Genomic DNA, 25,338 nt, shown 5'->3' with positions numbered 1-25,338 from the left:
GGCCCCTCTGATATTACTCTTGCTTTCTGTTTTGAATTTTTATTCAAACAAAAAATAGAAGATTTACTGTTATGCAGACTACTGCAATAATGTAATAAATGTATAAATAATGTTAACCCATTTATGACTACATATTAGAAAGGCTAGTTGGACATTTATTGCACAATGACATCATTTGTTAACTTTTGAACATCGACAAAAATCAAACATTTCCCCAACTTTAAGCTCCATTTTGAGGTTCTTTTCATCGTAAAATCAATCAAAATCACTTCTATTTCTATAATATGTTTTACATTCTATCAAATGAGACCAAGAAAACGAGAATACAACCATAAATACTATACAAAAATAGACCACAAAGTTGGCGTTTTAATCCAAAAACACGGTCGGAGTTTTTTTTTCTCATGCACTGCATGCTGCAGGATTTTTTTTATATGGTGCACACTGACCATGGAGACCCATTCTCTCACATGTGGGCCTACAAGCTTTCTCCTTCTTGATTTGAAGCCCCTATAATACGTAAGACGTATATATTCGACTGAAACAGTCAGGGGTTAAATGTCGTGTATTATGTTAATATACACTTTTTTTTTTTTTAACTAATCGGCCGTCTCCCACCGAGGCAGGGTGACTCAGAAAGAAAGAAAATCCCCAAAAAGAAAATACTTTCATCATTCAACACTTCCACCAAACTCACACATAATCACTGTTTTTGCAGAGGTGCTCAGAGTACAACAGTTTAGAAGCATATGCGTACAAAGATACACAACGTATCCCTCCAAACTGCCAGTATCCCAAACCCCTCCTTTGAAGTGCAGGCATTGTACTTCCCACTTCCAGGATTCACGTTCGGCTATATAAAAATAACCGGTTTCCCTGAATCCCTTCACTAAATATTACCCTGCTCACACTCCAACAGTTCGTCAGGTCCCAAATACCATTTGTCTCCATTCACCCCTATCTAACATGCTCACGCACGCTTGCTGGAAGTCCAAGCCCCTTGCCCACAAAACCTCCTTTACCCCCTCCCTCCAACCTTTTCGAGGATGACCCCTACCCTGCCTTCCTTCCCCTACAGATTTATATGCTTTCCATGTCATTCTACTTTGATCCATTCTCTCTAAATGACCAAATCACCTCAACAACCCCTCTTCAGCCTTCTGACCAATTTCCATACTCCAAATTTTCTGCATAATATTTACTCCACACATTGCCCTTAGACAGGACATCTCCTATGCCTCCAACCGCCTCGTCGCTGTAGCATTTACAACCCAAGCTTTACACCCATATAAGAGTGTTGGTACTACTATACTTTCATACATTCCCTTCTTTGCCTCCATAGATAACGTTTTTTTGTCTCCACATATACCTCAATGCACCACTCGCCTTTTTTCCTTCATCAATTCTGTGATTAACCTCATCCTTCATAAATCCATCCGCTGACACGTCATCTCCCAAATATCTGAAAAAATTCACTTCTTCCATACTCCTCCTCCCCAATTTGAAATCCAATTTTTCTTTATCTAAATCATTTGATACCCTCATCACCTTACGCTTTTCTATGTTCACTTTCAACTTTCTACCGTTACACACACTCCCAAACTTGTCCACTAACCTTTGCAATTTTTCTTTAGAATCTCCTATAAGCACAGTATCATCAGCAAAAAGTAACTGTGTCAATTCACATTTTGTATTTCATTCCCCATAATTTAATCCCACCCCTCTCCCAAACACCCTAGCATTTACTTCTTTTACAACCCCATCTTTAAATATATTAAACAACCATGGTGACATTACACATCCCTGTCTAAGACCTACTTTTACCGGGAAGTAGTCTCCCTCTCTTCTACACACCCTAACCTGAGCCTCACTATCCTTATAAAAACTCTTTACAGCATTTAGTAACTTACCACCTATTCCATATACTTTCAACATCTGCCACATTCCTCCCCCATCCACTCTATCATATACCTTTTCTAAATCCATAAATGCAATAAAAACTTCCCTACCTTTATCTAAATACTGTTCACATATATGCTTCAACGTAAACACTTGATCTACACATCCCCTACCCATTCTATAACCTCCTCTCTCATCTGCAATCCTACATTCTGTCTTACCTCTCATTCTTTGAATAATAACCCTACTGTACACTTTTCCTGGTATACTCAGTAAACTTATTCCTCTTTAATTTTTACAATCTCTTTTGTCCCCTTTCCCTGTATATAAAGGACTATACATGCTCTCCACCAATCCTTAGGTATCTTCCCCTCTTTCACACATTTATTACCCCTTTCAAGGTTGGTGCCGTACTAGTACGGCTTGCACGCCAGGGTTGGTGCCGTACTAGTACGCATAAATTCTAGCTCCTTCAAATCTAGCGAGAGAAAGTTGGTAAGCCTACATATGAAAGAATGGGTCTATGTGATCAGTGTGCGCAGTATAAAAAAAAATCCTGCAGCACACAGTGCATAATGAGGAAAAAAAAAACTCCGACCGTGTTTTTGGTTTAAAACAAAGACTTCGCAGTGTATTTTCGTATGCTATTTGTGGTTTTATTCTAGTTTTCCTGGTTTCATTTTATAGAATGGAAGACATATTATAGAAATTGAGATGATTTTTGATTGGTTTCACAATGAAAAGTACCTTGAAACTGAGCTCAAAGTAGCAGAAATGTTCGATTTTTGCCAAAGTTCAAAAGTAAACAAAACATGCCATGCATCCAATACACGTCAACTGGTGAATCTAATGTTCTTTCACAAGTGCACTGATATTATTTATACCATTTCTACAGTAATGCAGTAGTCTTCATAACAGTAAATCTTCTATTTTTTGTGAGAAAAATTCAAAGTGGAAAACAAAAGAAATGTAACAGAGGCCTGGGGATGTGACTAATGAATAGAGGAAAAGTTATTTTAGTGCCAGGAATGTCTGTCTTGTTTATTCTGGAAATTGGCATCTTTTGAAATTTGTCTGAAATTGGCAAAATTGCCAAATTCTGACCACTTTTTTGGAAGTTGAATTTGGTAAATGGGTGGGTTCTTGTACTCATTCGATAGAAAAATGGGGTTCTAGCGAAATAGTTATGATATTTGTTGACTGCTACATTGGAATTGGACGAAACTAGGGCTCAAAGTGGGCAAAATCGCCGATGCGTAAACATCATCGAGACCGCTAACTTTGCAAAACCATAATTCCATAAGTTTTCCATCAAATTTCATACTTTTGGTGTCATTATTATTGGGAAAAGTTTCTCTATCTTTTTTAAAAGAAAAAATATTTTATTTTTTTTTTTGTTTTTTTCCAATAATTTCCGACCCTGAGAACAAGTTTAGGAGAGGGCCCGCCGACCCTGAAAGCGTTAAACAAAAATACCAACCACTCCAACAATATATTCCCCCCTGCTTTTAACATTTCTGTCATGATCCTGTTAGTTCCAGCTGCTTTACCCCCTTTCATTCTACGTAATGCCTCACGCACCTCCCCCACACTCACATCCTGCTCTTCTTCACTCCTAAAAGATGGTATATCTCCCTGGCCAGTGCATGAAATTACAGCCTCCCTTTCTTCGTCGACATTTAAAAATTCCTCAAAATATTCTCGCCATCTACCCAATACCTCCATCTCCCCATCTACTAACTCCCCTACTCTATTTTTAACTGACAAATCCATTCGTTCCCTAGGCTTTCTTAACTTGTTTAACTCCAAAAATTTTTCTTATTTTCATTAAAATTTCTTGACAGTGCCTCTCCCACTTTATCATCTGCTCTCCTTTTGCACTCTCTCACCACTCTCTTCACCTTTCTTTTACGCTCCATATACTCTTATAACACTTCTGCTTTGTAAAAACCTCTCATAAGCTAACTTTTTCTCTTTTATCACACCCTTTACTTCATCATTCCACCAGTCACTCCTCTTTCCTCCTGCACCCACCCTCCTATAACCACAAACTTCTGCCCCACATTCTAATACTGCATTTTTTAAAACTATTCCAACCCTCTTCAACCCCTCCGCTACTCATCCTTGCACCAGCCCACCTTTCTGCCAATAGTTGCTTATATCTCACCCGAACTTCCTCCTCCCTTAGTTTATACACTTTCACCTCCCTCTTGTTGTTGCCATTTTCCTCTTGGCCCATCTACCTCTTACTCTAACTGTAGCTACAATTAACCCTTTGAGGGTCGACAGGCCCTCTCCGAAACTCGTTCTCAGGGTCGGCCAAATTTCAAAAAAAAAAAAATTATTTTTTCTTATGAAAAAATAGAGTATTTTTTTCTAAACATTATAGGCTAAACAAAAAAATTTTAACGTCAATACTTACCGAGATATGGAGGTGTGAAATTTGCCAAAATTGAACAACATATGGTAACATCGCCGACTGCCATCACCCGGTATTTTTCTATTTACTTTTTTATGTACTATTTTCAATTTTTTTTTAATTTTTCTTTTTCTGAGTAACTTTTATGGCCTCTGAGGCCAACATGATCAGTATTTTGTAAGTTATTTCTTTTTCAATACTACACAATAAGGGCGTAAACACTGTTGTCATTATTTTGTTAACAGAAAATATTTACACAAACAAACAATATGAAATGTTGTTTATTACTATTTTTCTATATTTTATATACACATATACAGTCACAGGACATGTTTCTAGAAGTTCTGCAGCCTGTGGAACTCTTTGAAACATGGTGTCATGCACAGTGGAGTTTTGCACTCCTCACACATAAAACGAGTGTCTCTGCGTTGTTGTGGGCGTTTTTTTGTATGTGAACAGACGTAACACCTCTTCTGAGCCTTTTTCTTCAAAGCAGTAGCAGGCAGTTTTACCAGGAAGTGATCACCATGCTTCAGACGAGCAGGTAGTTGTTGATAATTTGGTGGGCGGTCAATTGCAGGTGCATTTCCTTGGTACTTGAATACTATTTGTCTGATGACAGACAAACAGAATTCGCCGTACTGTGGTTTGTTTCTGGTGCTCATCTTATACATATTATAAGCATTGAGCATGGAAATGTCCAGAAGATGGAAAAACAGTTTGATGTACCACTTATAACTCTTGCGAACACAATCAGCAAACCCAATCTGCATGTCACATTTGTCCACTGAACGCATGTTGAAGGTGTAATCAATCACAGCTGCAGGTTTTAGAATGGGTTCATTTCTCTCTCTATGCTGCCTGCCACTGTCTGCCATTTCATTAGGGTGAATTGATGACAACAGTGTGACATCTCGTTTGTCATGCCACCGAAATGCCATGATGTCATTGGCAGCAAACGCCTGCACCTCACCTCTGCGAGTGCCAGCATCAAACCTGGGCATATGTTTTCGATTTGCACGCACTGTGCCACACACATCTGTCATGTTCACTCGCAAAAAATCACTGAGTGAGGGGCTTGTGTACCAGTTATCTGTATATAATATATGCCCCTTACCAAGGTATGGTTCTATCATTGTTCGAACCACATCACCTGAGATGCCCAATAACTTCCTGGTATTTTGCAATGTATAACTTCCAGTGTACACAATAATATCCAATACCAGACCACTGTAACAATCACAAAGCACAAACAACTTTATACCAAAGAGTTTCCTCTTGCTTGGTATGTACTGCTTGAAAGAGAGTCTTCCTTTGAACAGAATCAAAGACTCATCAATTACAAGCTTCCTGAAGGGATAAAAATGAGTACTGAATTTCTGTTTCAGATACACAAACACATTCCTAATCTTATATAACCTGTCAGTTCTGTCAGGCCTGGTTTTATCTGAGAAGTGAAGCATACGTAACATTAGCACAAATCGATTCACTGGCATTATATCACTGAAACCTGGTGTTGCAATCAGGGGGTCTGTTGACCAGTATGATTTCACTTTGTGCTTATACACATGTGGCATAAGCATTATTGTGGCAAAGAAAAGATACATCTCAGCCACAGTTGCCTCCTTCCATTGGTGTAGACGTGATTTTGGTGAAAGTATTGTGTTTGCCATGGTGTACTCGTAGTATGTGTTGCTTTCCATGACAATACTTTTCATCAGTGGTTCGTCAAAGAATAACTCGAAACATTCCAGTTCAGTGGCATTGTTCCCAAGTGCACAAGATGGCCGTATTCCACTTTGGCTGCCATCAAACTGGTGGGGATTTGGAACAAAATTGACAGCTTCCTGCCAATCCCAGGTGCGGTCTGCTGGTGGGTACTGGACAATGACAGGTGGTTGTGGTTGTGGAGGTTGTGGTTGTGGAGGTTGTGGTTGTGGAGGCTGGTGTGGTGGGGGAGTGGGGGATGGTGGCCTTTGTTCTAGATCAGCTGAGGCAGCGGCGTGGGTGGCAGCATGGCCCACTGCTGGTGCCTCACCGCCGGCACCACTACCACCACGCACATTTTCCATCCCAATTGCAACAGTATCTTCGTCATTTTCACTGTCTGTTCCTGTTGTACAGCCACGGGATGTACTCCGAGATACACTCCTTCCCCTTGGTATAACATATGGCACACTTCCAGAGCGCATATATCGTCGTATATACTGACGCTTCACTGGGGAATATTGCACTTCACTATCACTACTGGAACTAGTTTGAAGAGCTTGTAGTTCATATTCACTATCACTATCATCACCCATGCTCTCATCTGAGTCTGGGATTTGGGAAAATAGAAGTTTCCTCTTGGGTTCTGGAACAACTGAACGTGAACACGAGGGCCCAGCACCAGAGGTGGAAGGCTGAGGGTCGTCTGGGTTTTCTTCACTATTACCGATATTATGGTCATTAGTTTCGGTCAAAACCTCACTAAAACCACGAAACTCATCTTCACTGGCACTTCCATCACTATTAGAACTGTCACTGGGGAACAAAAGTGTCCCAATTCGCCGAGGAGTGAGGAGCTTCTTACCGCGAGGCATGGTGGACATTGTTTACTAAGAGGGCATTCCCACAATGCACCACTGGGTCCCAGATTTTTTTTCTACCACGCACACTGACCACGCAGACCCATTCTCTCACACCTAGGCCTACCAGCATTTTCGCGCGAGATTTGAGGCCGCTAGAATTTATGCGTACTAATACGTCAAAAACCCCTACGCGTAAGACGTACTAGTACGACGAAAACCCTCAAAGGGTTAAATAATGATCCAATATATCAGTTGCCCGTCTATAAACGTGTACATCCTGGAGCCTACCCATCAACCTTTTATCCACTAATACATAATCTAACAACTACTTTCATTATGTGCTATATCATACCTTGTATATTTATTTATCCTCTTTTTCATAAATTAGGTATTATTACCAAACCTCTTTCTACACATAGCTTAATTAAAGGGTTTCCATTTTCATTTACCCCTGGCACCCCAAATTTACCTACTACTCCCTCCACAACATTTTTTACCCACTTTAGCATTGAAATCCCCAACCACAAGTAATCTCACACTTGGTTCAAAACTCACCATGCATTCACTCAACATTTCCCAAAATCTCTCCCTCTCCTCTACACTTCTCTCTTCTCCAGGTGCATATACGCTTACTATAACCCACTTTTCACATCCAACCTTTATTTTACTCCACATAATCCTTGAATTAATATATTTATAGTCCCTCTTTTCCTGCCATAGCTTATCCTTCAACATTATTGCTACTACTTCTTTAGCTCTAACTCTGTTTGAAACCCCTGACCTAATCCTATTTATTCCTCTCCACTGAAACTCTTCCACCCCCTTCAGCTTTGTTTCACTTAAAGCCAGGACATCCAGCTTCTTCTCATTCATTACATCCACAATCATCTCTTTCTTATCATTCGCACAACATCCACCCACATTCAGACATCCCACTTTGGCAATTTTCTTTTTAATATTCTTTTTAGTAATTACAGGAAAAGGGGTTACTAGCCCATTGTTCCCGGCATTTTAGTTGACTTTTACAACACACATGGCTTATGGAGGAAAGATTCTTATTCCACTTCCCCATGGATATAAAAGGAAAAGTAATAAGAACAAGAACTATTAAGATAAAATCAAAGAAAACTCAGATGAGTGTGTATAAATAAACATGTACATGTATGTGTAGTGTGACCTAAGTGTAAGTAGAAGTAGCAAGATGTACCTGTAATCTTGCATATTTATGAGACAGACAAAAGACACCAGCAATCCTACCATCATATAAAACAGTTACAGGCTTTCGTTTTACACTCATTTGGCAGGACGGTAGTACCTCCCTGGGTGGTTGCTGTCTACCAACCTACTACTGTATTTTATTTTATTTTTAAAGGAATTTCAGCAACCCATCTAATAACTTGGCCAGTATTTCTTAAATATACACATTTTCATTAATCCATCTTTGATATTTTTTTAAAAATTATGTAATAAACATGATACATAACATATAAAGATGATAAATACACCCCACAGTAGAATAAATAAACATAAATATGAGATGTGGTAGCCAGACAACTTGTACGAGTGATGGCAAGAATACCGTTTTCTCTAGTTCAACATAAGAGAAAATGTGTTACTGGGGGTAACTAGAAAATTATTCCTTTCGTATGCCTTCACTCAGAGTATCATTTCTTCTAAAAATGGTGTTACATGAGAATGGGAGTGTTCTACCATACATACCACACTTGATTTCTTACAATAAATACTACTCATCTCACCCTAGATTAAGACTACAAATATTTTAAGGTAAGTAATGAGTGTACTATATGTATATTTCACTTTTTTATTGTTTTTTAATGCCTAGTTCTATTGCTAACTTAATATATGTTAGTGTAAACTTGTTATCTAGTACGGTGGACCCTCGGCTAAAGACTGCATCGGCTAATGCCACATTCAGCTAACGGCTCGCTTTGGCATAAAAATATTGGCTCAGCTAACTCCAAATAACTCGGCTAAGGGCTTTCGTTCCAAACGTGTCCGCACGGCCTGAGCAGGCCTGGCCACTCCATACTCCTTGTACAGCCAGTGTGCCATTGTTTACAAAGCCAGTGAGGACGATTCTAGGCGTACATGCGATATATTTTGTATTATTCCATTGTTTTTAGTGTTTGCAACTGCTAAATAAGCCATCAAAGAAAGCTTCTAGTGTCAGGCCTTTGGTAAAGGATGTGAGAAACACGATAGAATTCCAGAAAAAGTTTGTAGAAAAATACGAAAGTGATTGTGGTAGAGGGTGCTAGTGGTTGTAATGGTGGTAGATGGTGGTAATGATGGAGGTAGAGAGTGGTAGTGGTAGAGGGTGGTAGTGATGGTGGTAGAAGGTGGTAGTGTTTAATACTTTTGGGTGTCTGGAACAGATTTATTGGATTTTCATTATTTCTTCTAGGGTAAATTAATTTGGCTAAAGGCAAAATCGGCTAAAGGCTAGCTCTCTGGAACAGATTAAAGGTGTTAGCCGAGGGTCCACTGTATTTATATGCATTTATAAGTGGAAAAAAAATGTGTTCCACTTTATGGCAGTAGCCTGGAACTTAACCTGCCATATAAGTGGGGCCCTACTGTAACAGATTAGATAAGTGTCCTTAACACATATATACGTGTGGTGCGTATAGTGTATGTTACTATTACATTATTGTGCATTATTATTTTTTTCCTTTTCTTTTACTAGCTAATACCAGTTACCTCAAATACTTTTTACTTTTTAATTGCTATTAATTGCTCATAATTTTGTGTTGCAAGTCAAATCTTACTCCAAATTAATGTTATTGATGGTTGCTACCTGTCCATTTAATTCAGTTTACCACTACTTTTTCTAGTCCCTTTTATATTGTGTGAGCAATTAGTGTATATTCCATTTACATTATTGTGTGAGTCCCAAAACTATCTTTTGCTAGCTAGTACCAGCTACCTCATATTTCTCTACTTTTTATAGTGCAGTTAATTGCTCAACTTATTATACATTACAAATCAGATCTTACTTCCAAATCAATATTATATCATAGTGACTATCTGTCCATTGAACTTTGTTTACCATTACTTAATTTAGTCCCTTATATATTTTCTCCTTTATTTTAGCTTTATATAACTACCTTAGTTCATATATTCACAATTGTTAAAATAATCAAGGTGCTATTCTCAAGTGCTAAAGTGTAATAAGTTCACTATTTTGCCATTATATTCAGAAGCTCATTTATTTTTTTTTTTTCCTCCTTTTGTCCATATAGTCACATTTATTAAAATACTCCAGGTTCTATTGACTACCTCAGGTGCTACTGATTTTTACTTTTAATACATTCTTTTATTATTATATTCATTAGCTCCTGTATTTTAGCTGTAAAAATCTACTGTAGTTCATAAACTCACTTGTTAAAATAATTAAGGTGCTATTAGATGCGTAAGTGTATAACTGAATTATCTATTCTATAATAATTCCTTTTTCTTTCAAATTTTTTACTACAAGTTTTAGATTAATCACGGAGTCTTAGTCATAAGTCTAGTTGTAGATTCAATATAAATCTTATATCATTTTACTCAGAAAATCTAGTTTGTAAAATTACTCTCATCCTATGATTACAGACATAGATCCTGATGTAAACTTTTTACAAAATGAATTACATGAATCAACCAGTAACTGTAATTACTACACAACAGACCAAGCAAAGACATTACTCAGTGCAAACAATAACATAACCATCTTTAACTACAATATCAGATCCTTGAGCAAACATTATGATGACCTCACAGCATTACTCAATTCCCTTCATTCCAATATATCAATCATCACACTCACAGAAACCTGGCTTAAGCCTGATATTGCAGATTTCTATACCATTCCTGGCTACATGACCATACACAACTGTAGAACAGACCAGCAAGGGGGAGGAACAACTATATACTACTCAAATCAACTCGAATGTATCAATAAATCTTGCACAAGGGACGAACATGGAGAATATATCATAGCCAAATTTTAATCAAAAGACCTGCAAAAACCCCTCACAGTTATAAACATCTACAGAGTACCACAGTCAAACATTTATAACTTTAGTGAAAAACTAGGAAACATGATTACTGATGCACACATGAATAAAGACCACCTACTACTAACAGGTGATTTCAACATAAACATACTACACAACCAGGAACCACAAGTAACCAAATTCACAGACACAATGAGTAACTGCCTGTTGCCACCAGCAATATCTAAACCTACAAGAATCTCCGAGACAAGCATCTCCTTAACCGTTTGAGGGTTTCGGCCGTACTAGTACGGCTTACGGCCCAGGGTTTTTGACGTACTAGTACGCCTAAATTTTAGTGCCCTCAAATCTAGTGGGAGAAAGCTGGTAGGCCTACATATGAAAGAATGGGTCTATGTGGTCAGTGTGCACAGTATAAAAAAAATCCCGCAGCACACAGTGCATAATGAGAAAAAAAAAACTGACCATATTTTTTGGAATAAAACAGCAACTTTGCACTGTATTTTCATATGGTATTTATTGTTGTATTCTAGTTTTCTTGATCTCATTTTATAGAATGTAAGACATATTACAGAAATTGAGATGATTTTGAGTGGATTTACAATGAAAAGTACCTTAAAATTGAGCTCAAAGTAGCAGAAATGTTCAATTTTTACCAAAGTTCAAAAGTAAGCAAATCATGCCAAGCATCCAATACATGTCAACTGGTGAGTGTAATATTCTTTTGCAAGTGCACCAATATTATTTATACCATTTTTTACACTAATGCAGTAGTCTGCATAACAGTAAATCTTCTATTTTTTGTGAGAATAAAAATTCAAAGTGGAAAGCAAAAGAATGTAAGAGGGGCCTTGAGATGTGACTAATGAACAGAGGAAATGTCATTTTAGTGCCAGGAATGTCTTTCTTGTTTATTCTGGACCCTATTCGGAAATTGGCATCATTTGAAATTTGTGTGAAATTGGCAAAATTGCTAAATTCTGACCACTGCGCTGGATAGTTGAAATTGGTAAATGGGTGGTTTCTTACATAAGAACGAAGGAACACTGCAGAAGGCCTACTGGCCCATGCGAGGCAGGTCCAAGTCTCCTACCGGCTTAAGCCAATGCACCCAACCTAGTCAGGTCAGGTCACATTGACTTAAGGGAGGAACACGGCAACCGACCTGGTAGCACAAGCTATCAGGTCTAACTCACACCCACCCACATCTACTCATGTATTTATCCAACCTATTTTTAAAGCTACACAACGTTCTGGCCTCTATAACGGTATTTGGGAGTTTGTTCCACTCATCCACAACTCTATTACCAAACCAGTACTTTCCTATATCCTTCCTGAATCTGAATTTTTCCAACTTAAAACCATTGCTGCGAGTCCTGTCTAGGCTAGATATTTTCAGCACACTATTTACATCCCCTTTATTTATTCCTGTCTTCCATTTATACACCTCAATCATATCCCCCCTAATTCTACGTCTTTCTAGAGAGTGCAGTTTCAGGGCCCTTAGTCTATCCTCATAGGGAAGGTTTCTGATACATGGGATCAACTTTGTCATCCTCCTTTGTACATTTTCCAGAGAATTTATATCCATTCTGTAATACGGTGACCAAAACTGTGCAGCATAATCTAAATGAGGCCTAACCAAGGATGTATAGAGTTGAAGAACAACCTGAGGACTCCTATTATTTATGCTTCTTGATATGAAGCCAAGGATTCTATTAGCTTTATTGCGAACACTTATGCACTGTTGTCTTGGTTTCAGATTACTGCTAACCAGAACTCCTAAATCTTTTTCGCAATCCGTAATATTAAGATCCACATTATTTAGTTTATATGTGGCATGGTTATTGTCCTGTCCAACATTTAGAACTTTGCATTTGTCTATATTAAACTGCATCTGCCACTTCTCCGACCACTGCATCAGTCTATTCAAATCTTCCTGGAGTGCTCGAATGTCCTCGTCAGAATGAATTCGACGGCCTATTTTGGTGTCATCGGCAAACTTGCCGATGTCGCTCTTTATGCCCTCATCTATGTCGTTTATGTAGATTGTGAACAGCAGGGGGCCCAACACTGACCCCTGTGGAACACTGCTCGTGACGCTTCCCCACTCTGATTTCTCCCCATTTATGCAAACTCTCTGCTGCCTATTTGTCAACCATGCCTCTATCCAGGAAAAAATTTCTCCTCCTATTCCATGTGCTTTAATTTTCCTCAATAGTCTCTGATGTGGGACCCTGTCAAAAGCCTTACTGAAGTCCATATACACAATATCATATTCATTACCATGATCTACCTCCTCAAATACCTTAGTGAAAAAAGTTAATAAATTCGTAAGGCAGGAACGCCCCTTTGTAAAACCATGCTGAGATTCGTTGATTAATTTATGCTTTTCAAGGTGGCTACGAACTGCCTCGGCAATTATTGATTCCATAAATTTTCCCACTATGGAGGTTAGGCTTATTGGTCTATAGTTCGAAGCTATGGACCTGTCACCTGTTTTGAAAATAGGTATCACATTTGCCATTTTCCACTTATCTGGCACCATGCCAGTTTGTAGTGATATGTTGAAAAGATTAGCCAAAGGTGTGCTAAGCTCCTCTTTACATTCCTTTAGAACCCTTGCATACAGTTCATCAGGGCCTGGGGATTTGTTAGGTTTTAATTTATCTATTTGCCTAAGGACCATGTCACTTGTGACCCTAATAGTGCACAGTTTATTATCGTCCTGTTCTACATAATTTATCATTACTGGAATATCGCTGGTATCCTCCTGTGTAAAAACTGAGAGGAAGTATGTGTTAAAAATTCTACACATTTCCTTATCACTGTCAGTGAGCTGACCCGAGGAACTTTTGAGTGGGCCTATCTTGTCCCTGATCTTACTTCTGTATACCTGAAAGAATCCTTTTGGGTTAGTCTTCGATTCTCTTGCAACTTTAACCTCATAATCTCTTTTTGCTTTTCTAATTCCCTTTTTTATTTCTCTCTTTAACTGAATATATCGATTTCTCAATTGCCCCTCTCCTCTTTTGATTTGCCTATATATGCCTCTCTTTTGACCAATCAGATATTTTAATCTATTGTTCATCCATTTAGGATCATTTTTGTTTGATCTGATTTCCCTATTTGGAACATAATTTGACTGAGCAGCTAGAACTATGCCCTGGAAAGCATCATATCGGCAACCATCACCACCTACCTGACCCTTAGTCAGGTCATTCCAGTTCAGCCCACCTAAGTAATTTTTCAGTCCTATGAAATCAGCCAAGCGAAAGTTAGGGACGGAGACTTGATTGCCATTATTAGGGGAATTCCATGATATATTAAAACTGAGTGATTTGTGATCACTTTCCCCAAGCTCATCATTAACCTCAAGATTATTAATTAGTGTTTCCCTACTGGCAAGAACCAAGTCAAGGAGGTTATTTCCCCTAGTTGGCTCTGTCACAAACTGTTTTAAAAAACAATCCTGGATCGTATCAAGAAAGTCACCTGACTCTAAATTTCCTGTCAAATTGCTCCAGTCAATCTGTCTATAGTTGAAATCTCCCATTAGCACAACATTTTCGTATGTAGATGCCTTACGAATTTCATCCCATAGAAGTTTACTGCACTCCCTATCAAGATTTGGGGCCCTGTAAATCACACCCAAAATTAGTTTTTCTCGGCCCTCGAGAAGCTGTAACCAAACAGATTCAGTGGCTGACGCTTCTAATTTAATATCTTGTCTAACACAACAATTTAAATTGTCTCTGACATACATCGCTACTCCACCACCTTTCCTGTTGACCCTGTCAGTGTGGAATAATTTATAGCCTTGTATGTGACATTCAGAGGGCATCTCTCTATCTTTCAGATTAAGCCAGGTCTCTGTTATAGCAATAATATCTATGTTTCCTGCACTTGCAATTAATCTTAGCTCATCTATCTTATTTCTTACACTCCTGCTATTAGTATAGTAAACCTTAAGGGAGCTAGTCCCTTGCTGCCCTCTGCTGTCCCCCTTTGTTTGCTGACCTGATCTATTGTCTTTATTTATAACTTCATGCTGAATGCCTTTTATACATTTACTGTTTCCAACCCAAGTGTTGCAACCTGCTTGTTTCCCACACACACCCATACCTCTATCTTCCTTCAGTTTAAAATCATAGGCATTTCACCAATGGCCTTCTCAATCGAGTCTGCAAGTGCTACCACCCCAGCCCCAGAGAGATGTACCCCATCCCTTGCATACATATCATGTTTGCCATAAAAGTTGTTCCAGTTGTCAATGAATGGGATTGCAAGTTCCTTGCAGTATCTGTCTAGCCAGCAATTTACACCAATTGCCCTAGACAACCATTCATTTCCTACTCCCCTTCTAGGCAAGATGCTACATATGATTGGGATCCCTCCCTTAGACTTAATGAAATCTATAGCTGACCTGTACTTATCTAGCAGCTCTTCTCTCCTACCCTTCCCAATATCATTTCCACCAGCACTGAGACAGATAATGGGCTTGTTCCCATTACCTGACGTGATATTATCCAGCCTGTTGACAATGTCCCCAACACCAGCTCCAGGGAAGCACACTCTATCTCTCATCTTCTTATTCCTATTACAAAAAGCACGGTCAATATATCTTACCTGAGAGTCACCAACCACAAGAATGCGCTTGCCTCCATTAGCAGGGGCAGTAGTACCCTTACCTTCACTGGCCACTGAAGTACATTCATCCTGAAGAACAGAGAAGCGATTTCCTACCTTCAGATCTTCACTCTTAACTTTCCTTACTCTGATGCGCCTTCCATTACTGTGAACCACTCGCCACTTGTAGCAGGTGCTGGACTGCACCTCACTGCTGGTAGCCGTTGCTACCTCCCCAGCTACAGCCTCCTCACAGCGAGAGACAGACTGCACCTCACTGCTAGAAGCCTCATTCCCCACAACTCCAGCCACCTCACACTCTCTCCCAGACCCATTGAGGTGGACCTTCAGCCTCCTAATCTCCTCCTGGAGAAGCAAGACCTCCTCCTTCAACTCTCCAACCTCAATTTTTAAAACACTGCAGTACAGTGGAATTGGCCAAAAATGGGGCTCAAAGTGGTCAAAATCGCCAATGCGTAAACATCGCCGAGACTGCTAACTTCGCAAGAGCATAATTCCATAAGTTTTCCATCAAATTTCATACTTTTGGTGTCATTATGATCGGAAAAAGATTCTCTATCTTTTCATAAGAATTTTTTTTTTTTTTAAATTTGGCCGACCCTGAGAACGAGTCTCGGAGAGGGCCTGTCGACCCTCAAAGGGTTAATAGACCACATCTGGACAAACACCATATCCCCTTTAAAATCAGGCATAATCACAGACAACACTACAGACCACTACCCAACCTTTCTCATAACTAATCTGGGCAAACTACCACAAGAAATTACTAAAGTAACCTTCAGACTACATAACGAGACAGCAGTTAACAACTTTATAGCAGCTATGAATAACATCGACTGGCAAAATGAGCTCGAAACATATACAGATATGAATGAATGTATAAATAATTTTCTAAAAAAAGCCCAATGCCTCTATAACAGACATTGCCCCAGAAAAACTAAACAGATCACAGTAAAGAGACTGAATAATGCCTGGCTAACACCAAGCATCCTCAAATCCATTAACACAATGCACAAATATGAAAAACAGTATAGAATGGGTCAAATAACTAGAGAACAATCGAAAAGTTATTCGTCAGCACTTACCAACCTGAGAAGAAGGTCAAAAAAAATGTATTATGAAAATAGATTACATAACATCAAAGGTGATATAAAAAAAACCTGGAAAACTCTATCTGAAATTCTTGGAACTAAACAGTTATCCAAAAACAAAATCAAACTAACAAAATCAGATGAACTCCTTCTCATTCCAACCGAAACAGCAAACAGACTTAATGTTTTCTTCTCCACCATAGGAAAAAACCTAGCAAACAAAATAGTCAGTAAATGTGGGGCTGATAGTGCTGTCCTGGGAGACAGTAATGGTGAAGCTGGAGGTGCTGTCCTGGGAGACAGTAATGGTGAAGCTGGAGGTGCTGTCCTGGGAGACAGTAATGGTGAAGCTGAAGGTGCTGTCCTGGGAGACAGTAATGGTGAAGCTGGAGATGCTGTCCTGGGAGACAGTAATGGTGAAGCTGGAGATTTTGTCCAGGTAGTCGGGAATTATACGCAGGAAGGAATACATATAAATGACCTCATAGGGGACAGGAGCCATAGTAGGGAAACAAGTGTAGTCAAAGATAAGACAAAACCAATATTGCAAACTAGAAATACCGCAGGAAATAGCAAACAAGAGGACTCCACTAGCAATAGTGAGGATATACTACCAAAAACAACTGGTGGGAGCTCCATTGTTGGTGCTAGGGAGGATAGAAGTAAGACAGGGAAACATGCACCAACAGGGAATACAGTCACAGAAACCCAAGGCAAACAGAAACCAAGCCTGTGCACATACTATGCACTTGGTATCTGCTGGCATGGGAAATCTGGAAAAACAGATGGGACGTGCAACTATGACCACCCTAGAAAATGCCATGCCCATATGACAACAGGAAAATGCAAACTCCCTTCCTGTAAGCTTTTTCACCCTGAACTGTGTACCTCTTCAGTACAGGAAAGACTGTGCTATAACTTAAATTGCCAGGCATACCATCTAAAGGGGACAAAAAGATACAAAACATCCAGGCCATGGGAAAACCTGGGTAGCCACAGCCACTCAAGAGGGAGAGGTTTTTTAGTGCCAGGAAGGAAAAAAAACTGGCAGGAAATGGCAGAAATCGTACACCAAATCCAGTCATTCCTGGAGTGGAACCACAGTCAATGGCCTCCACTCCAAACCAACAGATACAGATACTAATGCCAGAAAAAAAATCCCCCCCCAGTACCAACAATACCACCAGTCCGATAACATTCTTCTTTGCAAATATACAGGGTCTAAAGCCAGCAACAAACAACAAAATACTTTTCATCCGTGGTCTGCTTGCAGAGGCAAAGGCAATGTTCGCGGCTTTCACTGAGACCCACATAAAGGATCACTTGGACAACGAAATATGGATTCCAGGTTACAACCTATACAGATGTGACAGAGTGAACAGGCAAAAGGGGGGGGGTTGGCCTGTACATTGCAGAGTCACTTGTTTGCACAGAACTGCTTAATGCCTCAAATGATGTAGTGGAAGTTTTAGCAGTAAAGGTCGAGAACCAAAACCTAGTCATTGTGGTAGTCTACAAGCCTCCGGATGCAACATCCCAGCAATTCCAGGAACAGCTGTTAAAAATTGACCACTGTCTGGAAAATCTTCCAGCTCCTGCACCCAACATCTTGCTCCTGGGGGATTTCAACTTAAGGCACCTAAAATGGAGGAATATAGCAAATAATATTGTTGCAGTAATAACACCAGGAGGCAGCTCTGATGAAAACTCACACTCACACGAGCTTTTAAATCTCTGTACAAAATTCAATTTAAACCAGCAAATAATAGAGCCTACTAGACTGGAGAATACACTAGACCTCATCTTCACTAACAATGATGATCTGATAAGAAATGTCACCATATCAAAAACAATATACTCAGATCACAACATAATTGAGGTTCAGACATGTATGCGTGGAGCCCCAGACCGACATAATGAGACTAGTCATGAGGGAGCATTCACCAAATTCAACTTCAATAACAAAAACATAAAGTGGGACCAAGTAAACCAAGTCCTAACCGATATAAGCTGGGAAGATATACTAAGCAACACAGACCCCAACTTATGCCTAGAACAGATTAACTCGGTGGCACTCGATGTATGCACAAGGCTTATTCCTCTAAGAAAAAGGAGGAGTAGATGTAAAATAGAAAGAGACAGGTGCTCCCTTTACAGGCGACGGAAAAGAGTAACAGAGCGGCTAAAAGAGGGCAATATATCTGAAATGCGTAGGGAGACACTGGTCAGAGAAATAGCAAGCATCGAACTTAAGCTAAAAGAATCCTTTAGGAGTCAGGAATCGCGGGAAGAACTAAAAGCCATAAATGAAATCGAAAGAAACCCAAAGTATTTCTTCTCCTATGCCAAATCAAAATCGAGAACAACGTCCAGTATTGGGCCCCTACTTAAACAAGATGGGTCCTACACAGATGACGGCAAGGAAATGAGTGAGCTACTCAAGTCCCAATATGACTCAGTTTTTAGCAAGCCGCTAACCAGACTGAGAGTCGAAGATCAAAATTAATTTTTTATGAGAGAGCCACAAAATTTGATTAACACAAGCCTATCCGATGTTATCCTGACGCCAAATGACTTCGAACAGGCGATAAATGACATGCCCATGCACTCTGCCCCAGGACCAGACTCATGGAACTCTGTGTTCATCAAGAACTGCAAGAAGCCCCTATCACGAGCCTTTTCCATCCTATGGAGAGGGAGCATGGACACGGGGGTCGTCCCACAGTTACTAAAAACAACAGACATAGCCCCACTCCACAAAGGGGGCAGTAAAGCATCAGCAAAGAACTACAGACCAATAGCACTAACATCCCATATCATAAAAATCTTTGAAAGGGTCCTAAGAAGCAAGATCACCACCCATCTAGAAACCCATCAGTTACACAACCCAGGGCAGCATGGGTTTAGAACAGGTCGCTCCTGTCTGTCTCAACTATTGGATCACTACGACAAGGTCCTAAATGCACTAGAAGACAAAAAGAATGCAGATGTAATATATACAGACTTTGCAAAAGCCTTCGACAAGTGTGACCATGGCGTAATAGCGCACAAAATGCGTGCTAAAGGAATAACAGGAAAAGTCGGTCGATGGATCTATAATTTCCTCACTAACAGAACACAGAGAGTAGTCGTCAACAGAGTAAAGTCCGAGGCAGCTACGGTGAAAAGCTCTGTTCCACAAGGCACAGTACTCGCTCCCATCTTGTTCCTCATCCTCATATCCGACATAGACAAGGATGTCAGCCACAGCACCGTGTCTTCCTTTGCAGATGACACCCGAATCTGCATGACAGTGTCTTCCATTGCAGACACTGCAAGGCTCCAGGCGGACATCAACCAAATCTTTCAGTGGGCTGCAGAAAACAATATGAAGTTCAACGATGAGAAATTTCAATTACTCAGATATGGTAAACATGAGGAAATTAAATCTTCATCAGAGTACAAAACAAATTCTGGCCACAAAATAGAGCGAAACACCAACGTCAAAGACCTGGGAGTGATCATGTCGGAGGATCTCACCTTCAAGGACCATAACATTGTATCAATCGCATCTGCTAGAAAAATGACAGGATGGATAATGAGAACCTTCAAAACTAGGGAGGCCAAGCCCATGATGACACTCTTCAGGTCACTTGTTCTATCTAGGCTGGAATATTGCTGCACACTAACAGCACCTTTCAAGGCAGGTGAAATTGCCGACCTAGAAAATGTACAGAGAACTTTCACGGCGCGCATAACGGAGATAAAACACCTCAATTACTGGGAGCGCTTGAGGTTCCTAAACCTGTATTCCCTGGAATGCAGGAGGGAGAGATACATGATTATATACACCTGGAAAATCCTAGAGGGACTAGTACCGGACTTGCACACGAAAATCACTCACTACGAAAGCAAAAGACTTGGCAGACGATGCACCATCCCCCCAATGAAAAGCAGGGGTGTCACTAGCACGTTAAGAGACCATACAATAAGTGTCAGGGGCCCGAGACTGTTCAACTGCCTCCCAGCACACATAAGGGGGATTACCAACAGACCCCTGGCAGTCTTCAAGCTGGCACTGGACAAGCACCTAAAGTTAGTTCCTGATCAGCCGGGCTGTGGCTCGTACGTTGGTTTGCGTGCAGCCAGCAGCAACAGCCTGGTTGATCAGGCTCTGATCCACCAGGAGGCCTGGTCACAGACCGGGCCGCGGGGGCGTTGACCCCCGGAACTCTCTCCAGGTAAACTCCAGGTAAACACCCGTCCATCAGACTACCTCATAGGCACCTACCCAAATACGCTATTCCTAGCTCCAACCAACCCCATTGAAGTTACGCTCGTCATAAACACCCTTAAAAACAAGGCAGGAGACATAAACAACTTGCCTGCATTTATGTACAAAAAAGCTTTTCAAGTATTGTGACCAATTATTGCAACGCTCTTTAACAAATCCATTGAATCATCTACCTTCCCAACAATCCTCAAAATAGTGAGGGGTCACTCTGATCCATAAAGGAGGTGACCAAGCTGACTTGAATAACTATAGACTAATATCTAATTTACCACTGCTCTCTAAAATCTTTGAAAAATTAATTCATAGACGGATCTATTCCTACCTCGTTTCACACAACATATTAAACCCTTGTCAGTTTGTATTCAGGAGTAATAAAAGCACAAATGAACTAATATATACCGCACTTGAAAAGAAAGAAGTCCCGCTGGGCATTTTCATTGATTTACGTAAAGCTTTCGATACAGTCGACCATGAACTGCTGTACTCCAAATTAATGCACTATGGTATCAGAGGCCACCCCCTCAACTACCTAAAGTCATACCTTAGTAACAGAACTCAATATGTGTATGCAAATGATGCAAACTCTTCCACCCAACCAATCACAGTAGGAATCCCACAAGGAAGTGTCCTTGGACCACTCCTCTTTCTCATCTACATCAATGATCTACTGAATGCATCACAGCTACTCAAACCCATATCCAAACACAGTCATACTAGCAAATAAGTCAATGCTGAATTACAGAAAATATCTGCCTGGATGATGACTAACAAACTTACCCTGAACACTGATAAAACCTATTTCATTCAGTTTGGAAACAAAGCTGCAAATGATCCAATTAACATAACGATAAATGGATCATCAGTCACAAGACTCACAAGGGAAAATTCCTCGGTATCCACCTTGACAGTAGCCTTAAGTTCCGGACACACATACAACAAATCTCCAAGACTGTAGGCATACTATCAAAGATAAGGTACTACGTTCCACAATCAGCTCTCCTGGCACTGTACCATTCACTCATATACCCTTATCTTACATATGGAATTTGTGCATGGGGATCAACAACATCCAATCACCTAAAACCCCTAATAACCCAGCAAAAGGCAGCAGTAAGAATGATAACAAATTCCCACTCCCGCCAGCATACTCCACCAATTTTCAAAAGTCTGAATCTGCTCACCATTAAGAAGATCCATACTTATTCATGTGCCTACTACATACACAGAACAATACACACAAATATAAACCCTCCACTCATACTTCTCCTCACCAACCTAAATAGGACACATGACCACAACGCAAGACACATATCTCTTTTTGATATACCTCGTGTCCATATCACACTGTGTAAAAACTCTATGCACATAAAAGGCCCCAAAATATGGAATTCATTACCAGAAGATATTAAAGTAACCCAGTCTGAAAATCAAGTTAAGACTCTTCTCAAAAGCCGCTTAATCACCCTAGACTAAATGCTAAATACTCAGTACACACTTACTCACCTATGTACTCCCACATCATAACTGAAACTATCACTTTGAACCTTTTATCCATTGTTGACAGGAATATAATTGAATCATTGTTTTCACAAAAAGCATTTTCGAATATAAATGTATCTTTGTATTATACAAATTTTGATTCATTCATAATTAATATTCTACTGTACAACTATGAAATAATTACTATCCTGAAAATAAATGGTATAAAATACCGCCACAATGGAAACATAAACACATATGCAGTTTAATGTGATCCTTTATTGACAACGTTTCGCCCACACAGTGGGCTTTTTCAAGTCACAAACAGATCTACCTGGGGTTGAAGGTACGTGAGTATTTATAGTCAGGTTCAGAATGTTGAGGTCAGGTGGAGAATGCTGCATCTGATGATCTACCAGGTGGGGTTATAGAGTCTAAAATCTTGGGTAGCTTCACACTTGAGGAAGAAGTCGACAACACTCTTCCTTTCCTTGATGTTCTCTGCAAAACTGACCATGAACTTCGCTTTAAAGTCTATCGAACACCAACCAACCAAAACGATCTTCTCCACTTCTACTCTCACTACGACACCAAAACTAAACATGGTGTAATTATAGGCTTCTTCCTGTGCGCACTCAGAATCTGCAGCAATGAGTTCCTTGAGGAAGAATGCACTATAATTGAACAAGTATTTTCTAAACTCCACTATCCTCGTCACTTCATCAGAGACTGCAGACGGCGGGCATTAAACATCTTCAACACACCCAGAGAAGACACTGCCGAGAAGAGATACATAGTCCTCCCCACCAACTCCATTGCCAAACATGTTTCCAACATCTTTTCCAATACATCATTCCAAGTATCTACCTCCACAACCACGGCCATCAAGGACATCACCAGTAGTAGACAGGACAAGCTTCCATCCTCTGCAGGGGTATACATAATCCCTTGTAATGACTGCAACAAATTATACGTGGGCGAAACATCAAGAGACCTCCAAACACGTACACCTACCATCCGACTTACGACCTGCTCGACTTACGACCACTCGACTTATGATCATGTTTTTATGTCAAATTTCTGGGAAATAAACAACTCTGTGTTGTACACAGTGTTTATCCTAAACATTACAGTATAAAATACAGTACTAGCAGCATAAAAAGTAAAGTAAAACATGAAATACCAAAATAAAACAATAAAATAGTCATTACAAAAATGTTTTGTTGATATTCAGTAGTAAAGTTTGACTTATGACCATTTCGACTTACGACCGGTTTCTCGGAACCGAACTTGGTCGTAAGTCGGATGGTAGGTGTATTTCAGAACACCAATACGCAAGCAGGACTGACGATACAAGGAATGCCTGTGTACAACATCGCAATTCACACAACCATTTAATTAACTACAGAAACTCAAGACTTATCGCCACAGAAGACAACACTCAATATCGAAGAATCCTGGAATCATCGCTTATCTCTATAACCAACAGTTTCAACCAGAACAATGGCTTCTATAACATAGCTGAACCACTTGCCAAGAAACTTTTCATCGCTATCCCACATAAGAACATAGAACACTGCAGAAGGTCTGCTCACAACTTGTCCAATACCCCTCCTAAGCTACCCAAGATTTGAGACTCTATAACCCCACCCGGTAGATCATCAGATGCAGCATTCTCCACCTGACCTCAACATTCTGAACCTGACTATAAATACTCACGTACCTTCCACCCCAGGTAGATCTGTTTGTGACTTGAAAAAGCCCACTGTGTGGGCGAAACGTTGTCAATAAAGGATCACATTAAACTGCATATGTGTTTATGTTTCCAATTACTATCCTACTGTACAACTATGATATACTCCTTAGTATTAAGTAGACTGTAAGCCAGTAATGTTAAGTTGGCCCATAATGCCTAGGCATAATAGAGGCTCTCTCTGCATTGCAACCCACTATTGTATATATAAAATCTCAATGTACTGTTTGCAAAGACATAAAATAAATAAATAAAATAAATGTAAAATACTTGAGCCCTTCTAGATGTAAGTTAGGCTTACCCAGAATGTTCTGCAGAACTAAGGGGTTTTACATGTGAGAGATGTAATGTCATCCAGTTTTGTACCAATGATGTTTCAAGTGAAAATATATTAATTGATCAGATTACATTTTTTCTCATATTTCCTTCTTGATAGTTTACTTATTTCAAGACTAAATTATATTGCATTGCTGTGTAATTACAAATACAATGACTTTACAGATTTTATCCAGTTGGTGAAAGTGTGCAGCGTCTCCTTCAGAAGGACATGCTTCTGAGTGGCTATCATGTTCCTGCTGGGGTAAATCACACATAAAAAAGTTTTTTTATTGATTTTAAATTTAATGTGCTGAATAATATATTTCATGCTTAAAAATCCTCCTTTATTATCATAACCAGACTCATTTATAATTTTACAGTTACTGAGTTTGAAAAAATAATTACAAACTAATTATCATTGATATATGATAAGTATATAGTACAGTGGACCCCCGCATAACGGACGCCTTGCATAGCGGACAATCCGCATAGCGGACGCTTTGTTCGCTAAAATTTTGCCCCGCATAGTGGACAAAAACCCGCTCAGCGGCCTTCGTCCGAGACGCGTCCAATGTGCGGCCTGAGCCACGCTCACATGTTCCGCGGGTGGCATTGTTTACCAGCCAGCCTCCGCGGTAACATCCAAGCATACAATCGGAACATTTTGTATTATTACAGTGTTTTTGGTGATTTTTTTCTGGAAAATAAGTGACCATGGGCCCCAAGAAAGCTTCTAGTGCCAACCCTACAGCAATAAGGGTGAGAATTACTATGGAGATGAAGAAAAAGATCATTGATAAGTATGAAAGTGGAGTGCGTGTCTCCGAGCTGGCCAGGTTGTATAATAAACCCCAATCAACCATTGCT

General features: G+C 39.8%; 1 protein-coding gene across 1 annotated transcript in view; it reads left to right on the top strand.

Annotated features, from left to right (window-relative positions):
* The window catches only part of LOC128694731 (probable cytochrome P450 CYP44), a gene marked incomplete at its 5' end in the record, with an annotated part of 79,898 nt that overhangs the window by 39,877 nt on the left and 14,683 nt on the right, over positions 1 to 25,338 (top strand). The window contains 1 exon segment of the mRNA XM_070084986.1: positions 24,655 to 24,733. Within this exon segment, the coding sequence (XP_069941087.1) occupies positions 24,655 to 24,733 (79 nt within the window).

The sequence above is a fragment of the Cherax quadricarinatus genome, chromosome 14 (genome assembly GCF_038502225.1).
Source record: "Cherax quadricarinatus isolate ZL_2023a chromosome 14, ASM3850222v1, whole genome shotgun sequence".
In the NCBI taxonomy this organism is placed as follows: Eukaryota; Metazoa; Arthropoda; class Malacostraca; order Decapoda; family Parastacidae; genus Cherax; species Cherax quadricarinatus.
This window is presented reverse-complemented; position numbering and strand designations above follow the sequence as displayed.